General features: G+C 47.2%; 1 protein-coding gene across 5 annotated transcripts in view; it reads left to right on the top strand.

Moving 5' to 3' along the window:
• FARP2 (FERM, ARH/RhoGEF and pleckstrin domain protein 2) overlaps positions 1-18,144 on the top strand; it is a 115,521-nt gene that overhangs the window by 40,557 nt on the left and 56,820 nt on the right. For all 5 annotated transcript variants that reach the window (XM_030327895.2, XM_032594567.1, XM_030327892.1 and 2 more), the window contains exons 3-7: positions 6,801-6,905; positions 7,960-8,002; positions 9,609-9,687; positions 11,765-11,862; positions 13,544-13,658. In XM_030327895.2, coding sequence (XP_030183755.1) covers positions 6,801-6,905; positions 7,960-8,002; positions 9,609-9,687; positions 11,765-11,862; positions 13,544-13,658 — 440 coding nt within the window. The remainder of the gene's footprint in view (positions 1-6,800; positions 6,906-7,959; positions 8,003-9,608; positions 9,688-11,764; positions 11,863-13,543; positions 13,659-18,144) is intronic.

Here is an 18,144-nt window from a genome sequence, read left to right on the forward strand (position 1 = left end):
CATGTGAAACAAGTTGAAGGACTAAATCAAGCTTTTTCCAGAATTTTCCCACAGTGCTTAAGACAAAGAATAAAGAAGTACTTTGTGAGCTGGGATTTTGTAGCCCATTTCCATCCAGACAAAATCTTTAATGGTACTTTTGTCTATGCAAATTTCTAACAATATGCTTTATGTCTAAGCTTGGAGAAGAACTTGAATACTGTGGCCAACTGGAAGATGGGAACACCAAACAGAATTTTTGGTTTTTAATCTATATTTTGTATGTTACATTTTTAATGCTGTTTCTTCTCCAGTCTAGTGTTTGAAACACAGTTCTAATTTGGGTGGTTGCTTGCCTCAGTGGGAAATGGGTTGTGAAGACCATTTTTCTTCCATTGTGAGTATCTGTCCATGATGCCAGTGTTTTCAGTGTCTGTAGAGCCTAGACCCTTATGTAGTTCAGAGAGAGTCTGGTTTCCTTTGCTACTTCGGGAATATGCAGTGGGCATGGGTCCTGTAGTCCACCTGATGGTGCATTTCTGGATTTTTAGGAGCAGATGATGCTCACACCAAGCTTTATTGCTTTGCCTCTCCATGATTCATGTTGAATTAATATTTGTGTATGGTGTGAGGTAGGAGTCGATGTTCATCTTTTTTCCCATATGGTCATTCACTTCCCTTGGCTCCAGTTGTTGAAAAAACCACCCTTCCTACACTGAATTACACTAGTGTCTTTTCTTTAAGTTAAGTGAGTGTGTGTATAGGGGTCTCTCTCTGGGCTCTTGCACACTCCACAGGTCGGTTTTTGCACCAATAGCATACTATCTTAATTACTGCTGCTTTAGAATAAGTCTTTTTTTTTTTTAAGTTTTTATTTGTTTTGAGATGGGGAGAGAGAGAGCAGCAGGGGAGAGAGAGAGCGCGAGCGAGCAGCAGGGGTGATAGAGAGACTCCCAAGCAGGCTCCATGCTGTCAGCACAGAGGCCAACACAGGGCTCAATCCCATAAGCCACAAACTGCGAGATCATGACCTGAGCAGAAATCAGACACCTGACTGACTCTGCCACCGAGGTGCCCCAGAATAAGTCTTGATATCTGGCAATGTAAGTCCTCCAACTTTCCTCTTCTCTAAAGTTGTCTTCACTTTCCAGGCTTTGGTATTTATATTGTTTTTTAATCTGCTTTATCAATTTCTTTTTTTTTTCTTTAATGCTTTTTATTTTTGAGAGAGATAGAAAAGTCGGGGAGGAGCAGAGAGAGGGAGACACAGACTCCGAAGCAGGCTCCAGGCTCCGAGCTATCAGCACAGAGCCTGATGCTGGGCTTGAACCCACCAACTGTGATATCATGACTTTAGCCGAAGTCAGACACCCAACCAACTGAGCCACCCAGGTGCCTTAAAAATTAACACCTTGTGATGTGAGCTATAATGTTTTCTCCCTGAGTGTTTTTGGCTTTATAGTAGTTTCGTTTTGTTTTCCTTTCCTTTTTCCTTTCTCCTTTCCCCTTTCGCCTTTCCCCTTTCCCTGATTGTATTTTTTAAGTAAGCTCTCTGCCCAGCATGGAGTCACATGCTCCCCCAAAGGAGCTGGCCTCCACAGCAGTTTCATCTCGTGCAGACGTTTCTTGTTTGATGTCCCAGTTTCTCAAGCCCCTCTTACAGCTCTTAGCTTCTGGAGTGTCCTGACCATGGCCTTCTCTCCACCCAGAGTATGAAACAAAACGGTCTCATTGCCAGGACCTTGATGGGTGCATGTTTTTGTGTTTAGGTATTTTACTCATCGTGAAATTATTACGTGAGGTAAGGGTACACCTTATTTTTTCCAGATGGATACTAAGTAGTTTTTATTGAGTAATCTGCTTTCCTCCCACTGATTGACTTGAAACATCACTTTTATCAGACACTCCAGTACCTTATATATCTGGGTATATTTCTTCACCTCCTAATCTGTTCTATTTAGTTTGTGTAGACATGTACCAGTACCAAACATTTTAATTACTGTGGTTTGAATGTCTGCTAAGGCTAGTCCTCCCCTATTTTTCTTTTTCATTGGCATGCTTGCACTTAAAAAAAAAAAAAATACCAGCTGTAGAATTAGTCTATCAGGTCCATCAAAGAATCCTTTTGCTCTTTTTATTAGGACCATGTGGAATCCGTGGCTTACTTCAGTGAGCAATGACGCCCCTTTGGAGGCGTTCGTGTGCCCTGCACCTCTCCACGCTCCTTCTGTGTCCCCCTTTCTGTCTCATCGCAGTGGTTTTAAATTTTCTCCATGAAGCTTTCTTTTGTTAAGCTTACTCCAAAATACTTCAGCTCTTTCGTGATTGTTACAAATGTGGTTGATTCCTTCCTTTCTGTCCTGAGGATGGTGGCTAATTGTGTATAGGGGAACGCAGCTTAGACGCATGTATGGTATTTTTCCCCCATCACCTGACTCAGTTCCGTCTCTTCATGATAGTTTTCTGGTTGATGTTCTCAGGTTTTCCAAGTGAATTATCGTTTCTACAAATAATGATCGTTTTGCTTCCTTTCTGATTTTTTACGTCTCATTTCTTTCTGTTTTGATGTCAGTGTCACATAGTAACTATTTAGTGTACTGCTGAGAGTGGCCTCTTCCTCTTGTTCAAGAATCACTTTCTTCCTGTTCTATGGGCACCTGGGTGGCAGCTGACTCGATTTCGGCTCAGGTCATGATCTCAGGTCCGTAAGTTTGAGCCCCATGTCAAGGTCTGTGCTGATAGCTCAGAGCCTGGAGCCTGCTTCAAATTCTGTGTTTCCCTCTCTCTCTGCCCCTCCCCTGCTCATGCTCTGCCACTCTCTCTCTCTGAAAAATAAAATAAACATTTAGGGGCACCTGGGTGGCTCAGTCGGGTTTAAGCATCCGACTTGGGCTCAGGTCACGATCTCGCGGTCCGTGAGTTCGAGCCCCGCGTCAGGCTCTGTGCTGACTGCTCAGAGCCTGGAGCCTGTTTCAGATTCTGTGTCTCCCTCTCTCTCTGACCCTCCCCCGTTCATGCTCTGTCTCTCTCTGTCTCAAAAATAAATAAACTTTAAAAAAAATAAAATAAAAAATAAAAATAAAATAAACATTTTAAAAAAAGAGTACATTTATCTTGATGATTACTCAGAAATGTATGGAATTGTTGAATCCTTACATTGTACAGCTGAGAATAATATAATGACACTATATGTTAATTATACTTCAATTGCAAAAGTAAAGGAAACTAGAAAAATACCAAAAAAGAGATGAAATATGGCCCCTGCAAAAAAAAAAAAAAAAAGAGAGAGAGAGCGCAGGGGAGAGGCATAGAGAGAGGGAGACGTAGAATGCAAAGCAGGCTCCAGGCTCTGAGCTGTCAGCACAGAGCCTGACGCGGGGCTTGAACTCACGGACCTGAGATCATGACCTGAGCTGAAGTTGGACGTTTAACCGACTGAGCCACCCCCAGGTGTCCCAACATTAAAATTATTACTTATTATTTTTTTGCTGAACATAGGATAGTTGACTTGCGAAAGCTTTTTTACTTTGGTAAAATTTACTCCAATACAGGAGTTAAACACACATATATATACACGTATGCATATGTGTGTATGGATATATGTGTATCCATGTGTGTGTCCATACATATGTATGCATATGCGTGTACATTAGTACAGAAACCTGTGTAATGAAGTGTAGTTTTATGCCCAGATTTAAAAACCCTGTTCTGGATTTGGACGCTGGTGCATCATGGATGTGTGCCTGTGTGTCTGCACACTTGATACATGTTGGCATCCCTCGGTTCGGCAGGCCTCCTGGGACAAGCCAGGGCTTCACTGCCCGTGGGTGGAGGGCTTGGATGGGGCTGTTAATCCCACCATCGCCCCTTACCGCGTGGGGTGACCAGGCAGTTGAGAAGGGAGAGGGGAGGACTGGAGCAGCGGAGTTGTGGACGTTCTGGGCCTGTCGGTGGCGCATCTGCCACATTGCTGGGCCTCGAGATTCAAGATGGATGATGCAGTCTCTGACCCTGTAGTAGTAGGAATGCACCCAAACAAGTAAATGTGGGAACGACAGCGCCAGAAGCACCGTGCTGGAGAGAAGCGCCAAGTGATGTGGCGGTTATGTGGAGCCAAACGCAATTAAGGGGACCTTCCCCATGAGGCAACTAACTCACCAGGTTCTCAAGGGTCTGCTCGTGGCCGCCAGAGGGAGAGGGGGTCTCCCTGTGAGGGAGCAGCCAGGTGTCCAAGTCGCCCCCGAATGGGCGAGGCCAGGCCTTGTGGGGCCCATGCGCACACACCTTTGGGGCCTTCCTCGTCCTCCTGTGGAGCCCCCCACCCCGCAACAGCCCTGCAGTCCTGGGGGAGGGGACACAGCTGTGGGAGAGCTTCCTGGGGAGGAGTGCTGAGTGTGAGAGGAGTTACAGCAGACCCCACGATTTCTGACCAGCTCACCACTGAGGGGATTGGGCCGCTCGTCAGGCTGCAGAGCCTGTCGTGGGTGCGTTCTCCCAACAGCACGGCCAGCACGCGAGCCCTCACCGTGATCCTTGTCGGACGTGATCTTATGGTACTTCGTCCAGAACATTTGCTCTTCCCTCCTCTACGGATGGCGTTGTCTGCATCCCTTTGCGGCTGTGACTCGCTGCATGCCGCTTTGTCACCACAGAGGGCAGCTATTTCCGTCTTCCCATAAGAATGCTCGCTTTACAGGCGTCTGTGGGGCTCAGGCGGTTCAGCTGCTGACTCTTGATTTCGGCTCACGTCATGATCCCACAGTTCGTGAGTTTGAGCCTCTGCATCAGGCTCTGCACAGAGCCTGCTTAGGATTCTCTCTCCCCCTCTCTCTCGGCCCCTCCCCCACTTGCGCTCTCTTTCTCTTTCTCTCAAAATAAACTTAAAAAAAGAGAAAAGAGGGGCGCCTGGGTGGCGCAGTCGGTTAAGCGTCTGACTTCAGCCAGGTCACGATCTCGCGGTCCGTGAGTTCGAGCCCCGCGTCGGGCTCTGGGCTGACGGCTCAGAGCCTGGAGCCTGTTTCCGATTCTGTGTCTCCCTCTCTCTCTGCCCCTCCCCCGTTCATGCTCTGTCTCTCTCTGTCCCAAAAAAATAAATAAACGTTGAAAAAAAAAAAAAAAGAGAGAAAAGAGGGGCGCCTGGGTGGCTCAGTCAGTTAAGCGTCCGACTTCAGCTCAGGTCACGATCTCACTGTCTGTGAGTTCAAGCCCCGCGTCGGGCTCTGTGCTGACTGCTCAGAACCTGGAGCCTGTTTCAGATTCTGTGTCTCCCTCTCTCTCTCACCCTCCCCCGTTCATGCTCTGTCTCTCCCTGTCTCAAAAATAAATAAAACGTTAAAAAAAAATTAAAAAAGAAAAAAAGAGAAAAGAGTGCTCACATTAGGAGCACAGCCACTTCTTGGGCACACAGTAAGAAAGTCCAGTGTTTAAACTCACGGAAACTACCGTCCTGGGGAGCCATGGAGGTTTGCCTCTCCTCCCCCTGCAGATGTTATCTTTGCAGTGCAAAAATGACATGCCCGCTGATGAAAACTGAGACATCGCAGAAGTTAGAAAATAAGGTAAAAGTGAAGGCCCTGGTCCCTGTCCCCCACCCCCATTCAGTCCAGAATGGTGATTTCCTCTCAGGATGGAGCCTTCCAGACTTGCTTCAGTTAAGGTAAATGCAGCATGCACATTTTATGAAGTGGGCTTCTGTCACGTACACTGGATAGGAAGGGAACCCTTTTTTCTTCATGACTGAACTGTAGTCTTGGACTTCATTCCACGCTGGTACAGAGTCCTAAGGGCTGTGACAACGGAGGTACCGTTGTTCGTGTCATCAGTTCTCTGTTGGGTTTGTCCTTGCATCTTTAGCTCTGTGCAGTTGTGTGAGAATATCTGTAGGAGAAAGTTCTAGAAGGGGAATTGCTGGAGCAAAGGTGTATGTGTACACTTTAAGTTTTGGAGGTGTTTTCAGATTCTCCCAGAGGATGGGACGAACTGGAGTTCTCCCAGTAGTGCGCGGACATGGCTGCCTTCCCCCAGCCGCACTACCCCATGCTCCCAGCCCTCTGAGATGGACAAGAAGTGGTGTCTCACTGTTTTATTTCATTATTAGAGGGCTTGAGTACGTTTCTATGTGCCTAAAAGCCATTTGTATTTCTTTACCCAATTCATGAGAGCAATGTGAGAGAGAAATCACTTGTTTTAGTATGATTCTGGATGGTAACTTTGTTTGCTGTTTCTCTGTTCAGAAGTTTTTCACCTTTAATTAATCGAGTCTGTCTTTGTGTGGTACTTAGGAACACTTTACTTAACCCCAAAACTGGAGAAATATTTTCCTGCTTTGTTCTGTTCTTTAGTCCATAGGAGTTTATTTTTGTGGCCAGTGCAGACCAGGGAGCTAACTTCACGTTTCTTCTGAATGGAGGGCCGATCGTCCCACCTCTAGTCTGAGCAGTGCGAGGTCTCCTCGCTAATGTTATTACCAAATAATCAAGCATTCACTGGGGTCTCAGGCAAACATGGAGTATGAGACCCACCTCTGTAGTAAATACCAAGTTGATAAAGTGTTCAGTGAGGCTAAGAATGGGTTCTGTCATCTAACGTTGCCAAGAAAAATAGCTAAAGATGCACCTGAGAAGGTAAGAGTGAAGGGGTTGTCTGGCTTCACTTTGGTGTCCGTTTCTGAGCACTAAGAGCCTTAGAAGAAGGCAGAGTGAAGCAAGGAGTTAGGAGGATGGATTTTACGTGCGGAAGCCACATCTTGCCACGCTGTTTCATGAACCCGGATTGTTGGAAGGCACCTCATTCTCCTGTGCTCCCCTCCCTGCCTCTCACAGCCTAAGCGCGATGGCCAGACGCTGCTGACTCAGGTGTGGAGGCGCCTGAACCTGACGGAGTGTGACTACTTCGGGCTGGAGTTTCAGCACCCCCGGGCCTACTGGGTACGTGCTCTTGCCTCACTCTTGCAGACGGGCTGTGGGTACGTGGTGGGTGCTGGCGATGCACGTGGCCATGGCAAGCCTTGGAGGACCTGTGGCAGCAATGGGAGCACGGAACCTGATCACAGGGCTGTTACTGGGGCTGTCCCGTGGAAATACGGAGTACACGTGCCTGTTAGCTAGGCTGAGTTCCCATCCTCCCTGAATTTGTTCTCCCTGCCAGTACGTGTGCCAAGGAGATCCAGAAACTCCCTCTAGTACATCTGTTTGGTGATCGTTTTTAGCAAACTGTGCTACTAAATTGTTTATCCTTTTTGTTACTTGATAGATGAGCCTTAAAAAGTGTGGAGCTTTAATATTTACAGGTGGAACTGTTTTAAAACCCCAAAACAACCTGTTCGTTCAATAAGTATGTCAACGTTAGAGTTCCATCCACCCCTTCGTGTAGTGGTGCTCTTGCCATTGTTGTTTACAAGTGCAGCATGCACCACATAAGTTGTTTGGCCTTAACAGATGCCCCCCCCAAAAATAATTATTGGTACCTGTTCTGTGCATAGCAACAGCAGCGTGCTGTGGCCTCGTGGTGGGGTCCCATACAGTGTGGCATCTTGGCCTCCTGCCACACTTCTCGAACCAGGTGCTCCTATACCTCTCCCAGGTGTCTTTTTTTTTTGTTAATATTTATTTATTTTTGAGAGAGAGAGAGAGAGAGAGAGAGAGAGAGAATTAGCAGGAGAGGGGCAGAGAGAGTTGGAGACACAGAATCCAAAGCAGATTCCAGGCTCTGAGCTGTCAGCACAGAGCCCAACACAGGGCTCGAACTCACAGACCGTGAGATCATGACCCAGGCTGAAGTCAGACATTCAGCTGACTGAGCCACCCAGACACCCCACTCCCAGGTGTTTTATCAGCATTAGACTGGTGTGTGAGCGGAGAACCAAAATAGGCCCGCCTTAAATATCTCTCCTAATTATAAACAGTTCTGTATTTTGTAACATACTTATTAAATAGAGAAATCATTGAACACATCTGATCTCTTTTCTTAAATTCTCTTTAGATTTGGCTCGAACCTATGAAGCCCATCACTAGGCAAATACGGAGTAAGTCCTTTTTTTAAAGTCCTTAAAAATTCTGTTCATTTTAGATGCTTTTGTTCTTGACTGTTCAAATTGAAGGTATGTTCAGATGTTCATTGTCACTGGATAGCAGCAAGGTGATCGACAACAGTACTTGAACTTGAAAGTCATTTCACTACTTAGTCTTATCCTATGTTAGCTGGGGGTGGGCAGTAATTTAACTCACTTCATTCTCAGATGTGGCAGTAACAGGATATGTTCTTTGATAGCACTTTAATTTTGGACCAATATGCAAAGACAAATATCGTACGATTTCATTCATATGTGGAATTTAAGAAACAAAACAGATGAACATATGGGAGGGCAAAGGAGAGAGGGGAACCAAACACAAGAGACTCTTAATGACAGAGAACAAACTGAGGGCTGATGGAGGGAAGTGGGTGGGGGACGGGTATTAAGGAGGGCACTTGTGATGAGCACTGGGTGTCATATGTAAGTGATGAATCACTGGGTTCTACTCTGGAAACCAATACTACACTGTATGTTAACTAATTTGAATTTAAACAAAAAAATAAGAAGGCAGTTTCTCTCTGAGTTATGAAAAGACATTGAGGTCCAATTAGCATTTGTAATTTTTTTTAACAATTTTTTTTTCTAGAGAGAACATGCATGACTGGGGAGAGGGGTAGAGAGAGAAGGAGAGAATCTTAAGCAGGCTCCATGCTCCACACAGAGCCCAACACAGGGCTCGATCCCATGACCCTGTGGTCGTGACCCAAGCCAAAATCAAGAGTTAGATGCTCAACCGACTGAGCCACTCAGGCACCCCCATTTTTTTTTAAACAATTTTTAAAATTTTATTTTTTGTGATTTTTTTTCTGAGTATAGTTGACACACAGTTTACATTTTTAATAAAATAGTTCATACTATTTTGTAATTTTTTTTTTTTTATTTTTTTTTTCCACGTTTATTTATTTTTGGGACAGAGAGAGACAGAGCATGAACGGGGGAGGGGCAGAGAGAGAGGGAGACACAGAATCGGAAACAGGCTCCAGGCTCTGAGCCATCAGCCCAGAGCCCGACGCGGGGCTTGAACTCACGGACCGTGAGATCGTGACCTGGCTGAAGTCGGACGCTTAACCGACTGCGCCACCCAGGCGCCCCCTATTTTGTAATTTTAAACATTATTTTTGTTAGTCTCTATTAAATTTGTTAAATTGAGGCACATAGTGATGCCTCTTAATAATTATGTAACGCACAGGGTCCTTTCTAGGGGTCCAGATTCACCTGCAACGTTTTTAGTCCCGAATGGGAGAGAAGGGCATGCACCAGTAGCTTCATCAGTCACTGGTGACGTCAGGCCGTGTGGGGCATCATCACATTTAGCAAAACAGCTCCTCTTTCCTTTTTGGTGAAAATTACATGGGTGTGTTACTATAAAATTTCAGTAAAGCTAAGATACTCAGATGAGCTAATAATACCTTGTGCTTTTTCTTTACAGCAGTCATATTGTTCTGGTTCAGTATAGTGAGCGATGGTGACATTTTTCTTTCACTAAAGTGTACAAAGATCTCAAAAAATAGTGGGATTGACCTAATATTTGTGAAGTTTAAAATGTTTCTTTTCATAGGGCCAAAGAACGCATTGCTTCGTCTAGCAGTCAAATTTTTCCCACCTGATCCGGGTCAGTTGCAGGAAGAATATACAAGGTAAAGAGCCCCTACTAAGCCACAGCTGCTGTCAGCGGGATCTAGAATTCACCTGTATCTCCAGCAGCGCCTGGCTCATCAAGTGCTCAGGCTCTATTCAAAGAATGAATGAAAAAAAAAAAAAAAAAAAAGAATGAATGAATACATCTTCATTCACCTAAAAGGTGAACAGTATACACATAAAAGGTGCGGTCAGTGTCTAGTATTAAAAGAAGCATTTAACTCTTGCACAAACACAAATGCCAGCAGAGCTTGGAAGAGTGTTTATGGTGCAAACTGGGGACAAAGGTGGGGGGACTAACACGTGTTAGTGTGCTGTTGAACTGATAGCCTCCTGCTGACACAGATTTACGCATGTGCATAAAGTTGTCAGGAGCCTAGCCCGTATGCCCAAAATACTCTCAAGTGGGAGAAGTGTTGAGTTTGAGAGTCCTTATGAATATATGAGCAGAAGTATTTTAGGTGATTTCTTTTGTTATCACTCTCTTGAATTCGAGATTGATTCTTCGTAGAAATGATTTGAAGAAAATGTTTACAGTTGCTTCATCTGGCCACAGATTATGGAATTTATTTTCCTTGTGTTTTATGTACCAATTCAAAACCCAAGATCAGATATAAGATAAAAGAGAACTGTGATATCATTGTGGTGGTACTAGCCTTTCTGAGCAAAAAAATGTATTTATACCTGCATCATGGGCATCTTATGAATCTCTCTTTAGAAGGTTCTTACAGAACTCTGTAACATCACAGAATCCCAGGTTGTCAGCTGCAGGGAGATGTAGAGATCCCATTAGCCCAGCCGCTCACTTTGTGGGTAAGGAAACAACCCCAAGGGCAGCAAAAAGTGTTGTTATGAGTGAATACAGAGCTCATCTTCTTAGCATATTAAGTACCTGGCGTTTCCCAAAAAAGTCCTCTTTGAGGGAATAACAGGTAACGGAAGGTGTTACCTAACTGGGTCCAAGCCAACTTTATGCAGAAGGTGCTTCTTTTATTTATTAAAAAAAAAAAAGCAGTTTATTATAAAAGAAGAAAATCTTCAGAATACAGCTACATGGAATAAAAAGCAAATGTTCCCCTTCACTCCCTGCCCACCGCGCTGTCCCCAGAAGTAGTTACACTTGAGGAGTGTCTTCCAGACGAATTCACAGCAAATGTATAAATGGAGCCAGGTCTTTAAAGAAATGGTAATTTACAAAGCAGTATCACACTATGCGCCCAGAACTGTGGGTTGGATGGCTTGTTTGGTCTTGTCTTGTTATCCACGTGTCCGTCTTTGTACGTATAGTGCATGTGCCTGTATCTGCTTTACTAAATTATTCTTATATTAGTGCATACTTAGATCATTTCCAATTTTTCTCTGCTATATTGCTGCAAACAAACAGCCTTGCCCACACATCTTTGTAAGCTCTAGAAAATCTCTCTCCTGAAAAGTTTCATGAAAGTGAAATTGCTAAGTTAAAGGGTAGCCACATTTAAAATTTAAGAGAATACAGTAAATTTTAACAGCTCGCTCAGGTATAAATGGCAGCAAGGGCAGAGAGAGTTTGTCTTGTCCATCGTAGCTCCAGCTCCAGCTCCAGAAATAGTACCTGGAACGTGGTACAAGCTCAGTGATTATTTGTCGGTGGAATAGATGTGCATATGAGCATATTAATACTGCCTTCTCTAGCTACATTCAGGTGTGCCTGTTTCTCAGATCCTAGCCAAGGCTGAATATCATCGATCTGTCTCAAACTTCCATAGCCACATTTTAAGCTCTGTCTGAATTGGATGTTGCTGATTCTTTCACAACAGAGTAATTAAGTGCAGTTGTGTGTGTGTGACAGAAGTGACCTGAACTTGTGAGCTTGCCCTTGAAGGTGCGGTAGGGTCCGGGAGGCGAGCATCTGAGTGCTCTCGTGTGTGCGGTGACTCTGCCCACAGAGCTGCCGCCTGCGACTTCGCCTCTTTGTCACTGTCTGCTCTGGTGTCCCTGGTCACCGCTGTTTACGGGTGCTGGCCTGCGACGGAGATGCGGGGGGTCTGCTCTAGAGCCTTCGGAGCTGACATTTGTGCTGTTTGAACTCCCTTCTAGGTACTTGTTTGCCTTGCAACTTAAGAGAGACCTCCTGGAGGAGCGTCTGCCCTGTGCGGACACCACGGCGGCCCTTCTGGCATCCCACCTTCTGCAGTGTTAGTGTCCCCAGCCGCGGGCGGAGGCGCATACGGTGTCCTAGGTGCACGGCCCTCAGGACTGCCAGCACCTGATGTACCTGCACAGTTAATGAATGTGATGAAAGAACAGGCCTTTGATTTGAGTATTTTCTCCAATAAGCTGAAGATTAACATCTACAGAGTGGAAGTCCTTGAGGCAGACAGTCTCCACCAAGAAAGGAAGGCTCCAGGCCAAGAGCTGCAGCCACACGAATCCTTTCCGAACGTCTCTCCTTTGTGTCTTCCCGCATTTTCCCCATAAATGTCTTGCGTCTGGGAGCCAAGTGGCAGCCCTGACCCTCGGCACCCCTGGAAAGAGACCTCCCTGGGGTGACCGTCACAGCCCCTCTGGTGATAAGTCAGTCATCAAACCCTGAGGGAAAAGAACACATTTCTCAGTATGTCACACAGCAAGAGGTAGCTCAGAAGAGCGGGAAAATTTATATTGTAGGAAGAGGTTCCGAAAAACGGGTGTGTGTCTTGCTGGGGCTTTACAAAGCCCCCCCCCCCCGACAGGGTAGGACGAAGGAAATGCTGCTTCTGGACTAGAGCCCCTGACACAGAAGTGATGTTTCTGAAATTTGAGCACAGAAAGTAGAATGTAGAAAGTGTGGGGGATCATAGGAACGGCTAAGTATGGGGGTTAATTTGTGGTTTGCCAGGTCCCCTCCCCTCCCCCACACACACCTTGCACAAATAGCAAATTTCATCACTAGGGGCCTTGCTGTCACTTGTTGATATAAGTTTTCAAAGTGACTTCGTTGTTTTTTATTGGGTTTGAGGTCTTCTCAGAGAGACAGCTGGCTTTCCGGTGCCAATGTGGTGTGATAACCTGTCGAGCCGTCGCCCTGCCCTTGGACATGCGCTGCGTCCACTGCGGGAACCTGCAGAGACAGGGCCACCCGCTGCAGCGTGACTCTGAGCCAGGACGTCTGGCTGTAGGAGACGTGACAGAGCAGCTGCTGACAGCATGGTGGGGTCTGAGGCTCGGATCCCGCAGCAGACCCGGGGCCCGCCTGCTCGGGGGCTGTGCCCTGCTCATGGGCGGCCGTGTCTTATGTGGACACAGCACACCCTCAAGTGTGGCACAGTGCAAGCGACGTTTCTGTGAACTTGAGATGGTCTCAAAACAAAAAAGATGTATATTGTTTAAGATTATTGGGCTTTAACTACAATTCTTGAAACATTAGTGGCCTCTCAAGCTTCATGAAATTAGAAAGAGACATTGTTCCTCAAGAATTTGAGAGGCCCTGAAGGAAAAAATGATTTCAACTACATTGTCCTGAAACAAACAAGATACATATTCCTGGTCACAACAGTCTTGAGACTACAGACAAATAAAGCGAGGTTTAAAACACAGAAAACTCAGGATAAACTGGCGACTGAGTGTCAGCCTCCCTGGGGTCACTCACCAGCATCTTTGTTCTTCAAAACTCAGGAAAAAACTTCTTTACCTGCCTTTATATTTGCCTTTAGTAGCTTAAGATGTGTGGGAAAGTAAAATACAAAATCTTGTTCATAAAATAAAAATATTTATATATTCTTTTATTACAGATTTAGGATAATTTTTTTCTTTTAATTCATGCATTTGCATGTACAAATGCTTGTATTTTTCTTTATTTGAGAATTAGAATTACTGACTGTTGTTCTCTCACTTCAGCTGAAATAGGAGATTATGATGAAACCCTGGATCGAGAGCACCTTAAAGTGAATGAGTACCTACCCAGTCAGGAGCGTTCTCTTGAGAAGATTCTAGAATTCCACCGGAAGCACACGTGAGTCTGTCAGAGTCAGCCGCTGGCACCCTGTCCCTACACTATAATGATGAAATAGTGTATTTAAGTAACGGGAGCCACCACTAAGGCTTCTGCAAGGCTGACTAAAGTGACCGCCGTCCGCTCCCTGGGAGGGCACAGTCTCACTGCTTTAGAAAGGCCGGAAGGGACGTCAGGGCCCTGGTAAGAGTGACCAGAGGGCAGAGCGTCAGGGGCAGCCATGGGGTCCCACCACATGCATGACACTCTTAATGGTGAGAAGCGTGTGGTAGCCCGCCGAGCAGCAGGCGGCCCTCCTGTGAGGTGGGGTAGGCCTGGCGGGCCTGCTCTTTGACTGACTTGACGCTGGTACGTCCTTTCAGGTTGAAGAGAGGTACAGGAGGGAGGGCCAGGGCCGAGGGCCTGGGGGGAGTTAGCTGTGATATTGAACTCCCCAAAAGGAGAGTGGACAGGAGAGAAGCCTTGCCCTTGAGAAGGTGGACCAAGATGCTCACCTGGAGGACCTTACCCCGGCAAGACTGTGTGCTTCTCATGCATTTGGCCACTCACGGCACTTGGGGAGCTCCTCTTGTGTGCCTGGCATCGGGACGGGCACTGGATACACGAGTATATTGTTGTGCACTCTGGTGTGCAAGCTGAGGGCAGACAGAGCGGCCAGGGTGAGAAGGGTGAGTGGCCGGGCTGCTTGGGCCAGCAGGCATCTCTAAGGAATTGGCCACGTAGGGTTGGTGAAGGGGGAGTGCCAGGCGAAGGCAGCAGCCTGGGAGGGTCCAGGAGACCCAGCATGGTGCCCGCAGTTGCACCTGAATTTCTGGCTTGGCTGGTGGGGCAAGTAATAGTGCCCGCTGCTCACAGGAGGCTGTGTGACTCCACTGTCATGGTGAGACCAAGCAAAGGCCCCAGCCCCCTCTCGGTGCACGGTTGGGGGCACCTCTCAGTGTCAGGGTTCAGCACACTGGGGCAGAGGAACAAAGGGTCATCTCCCAGCGCCAGTCCCCAGGGAGATGATCGCCTGTTTGGGATTTGTTCCTGGAGTTGGCGTGGGGCACTACAGGGTCAAGGGTCCCACCAAGGCATCGGTGCCAGCAGGTGGATGGCTCTGGGATGCGGGCAGAGTGTTGTCAACACGTAGGGCACATCAAGCTGTGCAGGTCACCCGGGGAAGAGAGGGTAGACACAGATGGGAGAGCAGGGCCCAGGACAGCCTCCTGAAGACTGGCCTTGAAGGGAGGAGTGAGAAAGGGGCTCCGCCAGAGGCCATGAGAACAAGGCAGGGTGTGTGGGGGTCTTGGGCTCTGAGGGACGGGTACCTCAGGAAAGGGTTGAGGCTCCCCACCGGGCCCGGCGAGTGTGGACACAGGCATGTGTGTCAGGTGATGGAATGGTGTAGGTCTATGAGCAGTCACTTTGAGAGCCGCGTGGGAGGGCGCCTATGCTCACGTGTTCATGAGCTTGCACGTGTGTGCGTGTTTGTGCGTCTTAGGGGTGTGTCTCAAGGTGGCTGCTTTAAAAATTCGTGAAAGCCAGTTAAAGAGAAATCAGGTGATGTGCTTGACACAGGACTAAACCTGGGTTCTTTCCAACAGAGTGCCGCCATCCCTGAGCTCAGCTGTCTCTTGGCTCTCATGATCTTTTTCTTTTCTTTCTGTCAGATATTTAGGGGGCGCCTGGGTGGCTCAGTTGGTTAAGCATCCAACTTTGGCTCAATTCATCATCTCATGGTTCGGGTCCTGGGTTGGAGCCCTGCATCGGGCTCTGTGCTGACAGCTTGGAGCCTGGATCCTGCTTCAGATTCTGTATCTCCCTCTCTCTCTGCCCCTCCCCCACTCTCTTGCGCACATGCTTGCTCTCTCTCTCTCTCTCTCTCTCTCTCTCAAAAATAAACATTAAGATATCTATTGTTCAGTAATCTCTACACGCAAGGTGGGATTCGAACTCATAACCCTAAGGTCAAGAGTTGCACACTCCTCTGAGCCAGCCAGGTGCCCCTCTCGTGGTTCTGATGTGCTAACTTTGTCCTCCACGGTCATCATATATTTACTGCACTTTTATTTCTTTTAATCATTTTTTATGTAGGATTTTTAGAGACGATGTGGTACTTTCATTTTAGTCAAGATCTAGTTCTTACATAGTTATTTATAATTATCTTCCTTGACCCACTGGAAACACCCTTGTAATCACCCTTCAAGAGGATATTGAAGGAGTGGTTTTTTTACTTTTATCACAGTTCTTTTGGATCTTTGACATTGAAGAAAAAACATTTGAAAACTGCTGTCTTAGTCCTTCGCGGCTGCTATAACAGAACACCCCGAGCCAGGCAGCTTGGGGACCACAGACTGTGATTTCCCACACTTCTGGAGTTGGGGGTCAGACATGGAGGCACTGGTAGATGCGGGTGTGGTGAGGGCCTGCTTCCTGCGGCACAATGGCATCTTCTCGCACATCCTCATGGGGCGGGAGGGGCCAAGAGCTCCCCGGAGCTTCTGTTAGGGCATTCTTACTCGTGAATCCCCTACCCAGGCCCTCCCAAAGACTCCCCTCCAAATACCATCACCCCAGAGGTTAGGCTGAAGCATCTGAATTTTGGAGGACACAGACATTCACTCTGGAACGTTCCACCCTCCACAGTTCATGTCCTTCTCACATGCAAAGTACATTCATTCCACCCCAACAGCCCAAAAGCCTTCACTGCTCTAACACCAACACTAAATCCTCTGATTCCATGGCCTTACCTGAATCTCATCTTGATGAGATCTGGCTGAGACTCCAGGTATGGTTTTCCTGAGGCACAGTCTCCTCTAGCTGTAAAACCAAAGTACTGTGGTAGGGGATAGGCGCAGGGTGCACATTTCCCTTCCAAAGGGAGGGACTAGAAGGAAGAAAAGGGTGACGGGTCTCAGGCAAGTCCAGAACCTAGTGGAGCAAATGACATAAACCTTAAGGCTCAGGAATAATCCTCTTTGGCTCTGTGCCCTGCCCTCCGGGCCTACCATACTCCTCAAGTATACCCTCCTGCGGCTCCAGGCAGTCCTGGCCTTGGAAACCTGAGCAAGGGCCAGTTGTGTTCCCAACCCCCACGCTCTTCCACCGTGGCCTGTGATGTGAGAGGCAGCCCTGATCCAGATTGCCTTTGGGATCCTCCTTCCCCCGTCCTGATTTCCATTGCGGTGGCCGGTCCATACTGACCTCCTGCTCAGCCTCTTAGCCACACCTCGGTGTTCTTGTTTTCTGCAATATGGGCAGGCTGAGCACTTTCCACGTCTTAAAATTCTGCTTCCTTTTTGCTTAAACTTCCATGTCTCGGGCATCTCTCTCCTCCTGCATTGCTATCAGCAGTCAGAGGAGCCCAGCCATACCTTCATCACTTTGCTTAGAAATCTCTTCGGCCACGGGTGCCAGGAGGGCTTGCTCAGTTAAGCATCCCACTCGATTTCGGCTCAGGTCATGATCTCATTGTTCTTGAGATCGCGCCTGCATCAGGCTCTCCACAAAACACTAGGACACGAATGTAACTCAGCCAGGTGTTGGGCCACTTTATAAAAAGGATCGCCTTTTCTCCTGCTTCCAATGACATCTTCCTCACTTCTGAGACCTCGCCAGAATGATCTTTACCACCCTCGTGTCTACCAAATTTTGTTCACGAAGGCTTAGGGCTTCTCTGAGAAGAAAGGCTTTTTCTCTGCTCTCTTTTCCTTCTTAGCCCTTACCAGAATCTCCCTTAGCATCCCTAACCCTAGCCTCCCCTCAGAACTCCTCCAGCTTCCGCCCAGTGCCCCGTTCCAAAACAGAAGCATTGGGACACCATGGAAAACGGTTGTCACACCCTGGGTGTTCCTGCTTGATGATGATTTACCAAATATAAGCTGATAGTCGGGTGTCCATATCAGACTCAGAGAATGGAAGTTTTAGTCTAAGAAGAGAAACTGTGGGAAGGGCTGTTCCTTAAAGATCCAGAAGCTCAGACATGTGGGAGTGAGAGGAAGGGTTGTTGATGGAGAACCCCACATGCAGGGCTCAGGCCTTGTGTAGGGGTTCTCCTAACCAGGACCCTGTCTGTCCCCTTCGCCCAGCTGTGCCCTCCCTGAGCGGCAGCCTCCTGGAGGCTGGTCAGTGTGACATGGGCCATGGTCCCTGCCCAGGTCACTGCCCTAGGAGCAGGACTGTGGACTGTGCACTTGGGAAACATGGTTTTATTCCGTTTCATAACTTGTATCCTTATAAAAGTATACTCTCTCGGTTAGAATTGTACATTACGAAAACGGTTTTTTTAAGTATGAAATGGGTTTCATGAGATACCGGTGTTATCTGTGGTTTCCCTGCGTTTCGTACCTGTCTCTGCGTACAGTGTTTGCATGTCACCTCCTCGGTATTAAGAACAAATTACAAGGCTGAGCACCTCAGCTCATTTTGTGCATACAAAGAAAACATTCTACCCATCAGGAAGTGGATCACAGGATAAAAGGAAATGGACAGTTTCTTTGGCCTG

Source organism: Lynx canadensis, chromosome C1 (assembly GCF_007474595.2).
Source record: "Lynx canadensis isolate LIC74 chromosome C1, mLynCan4.pri.v2, whole genome shotgun sequence".
Taxonomy (NCBI): Eukaryota; Metazoa; Chordata; class Mammalia; order Carnivora; family Felidae; genus Lynx; species Lynx canadensis.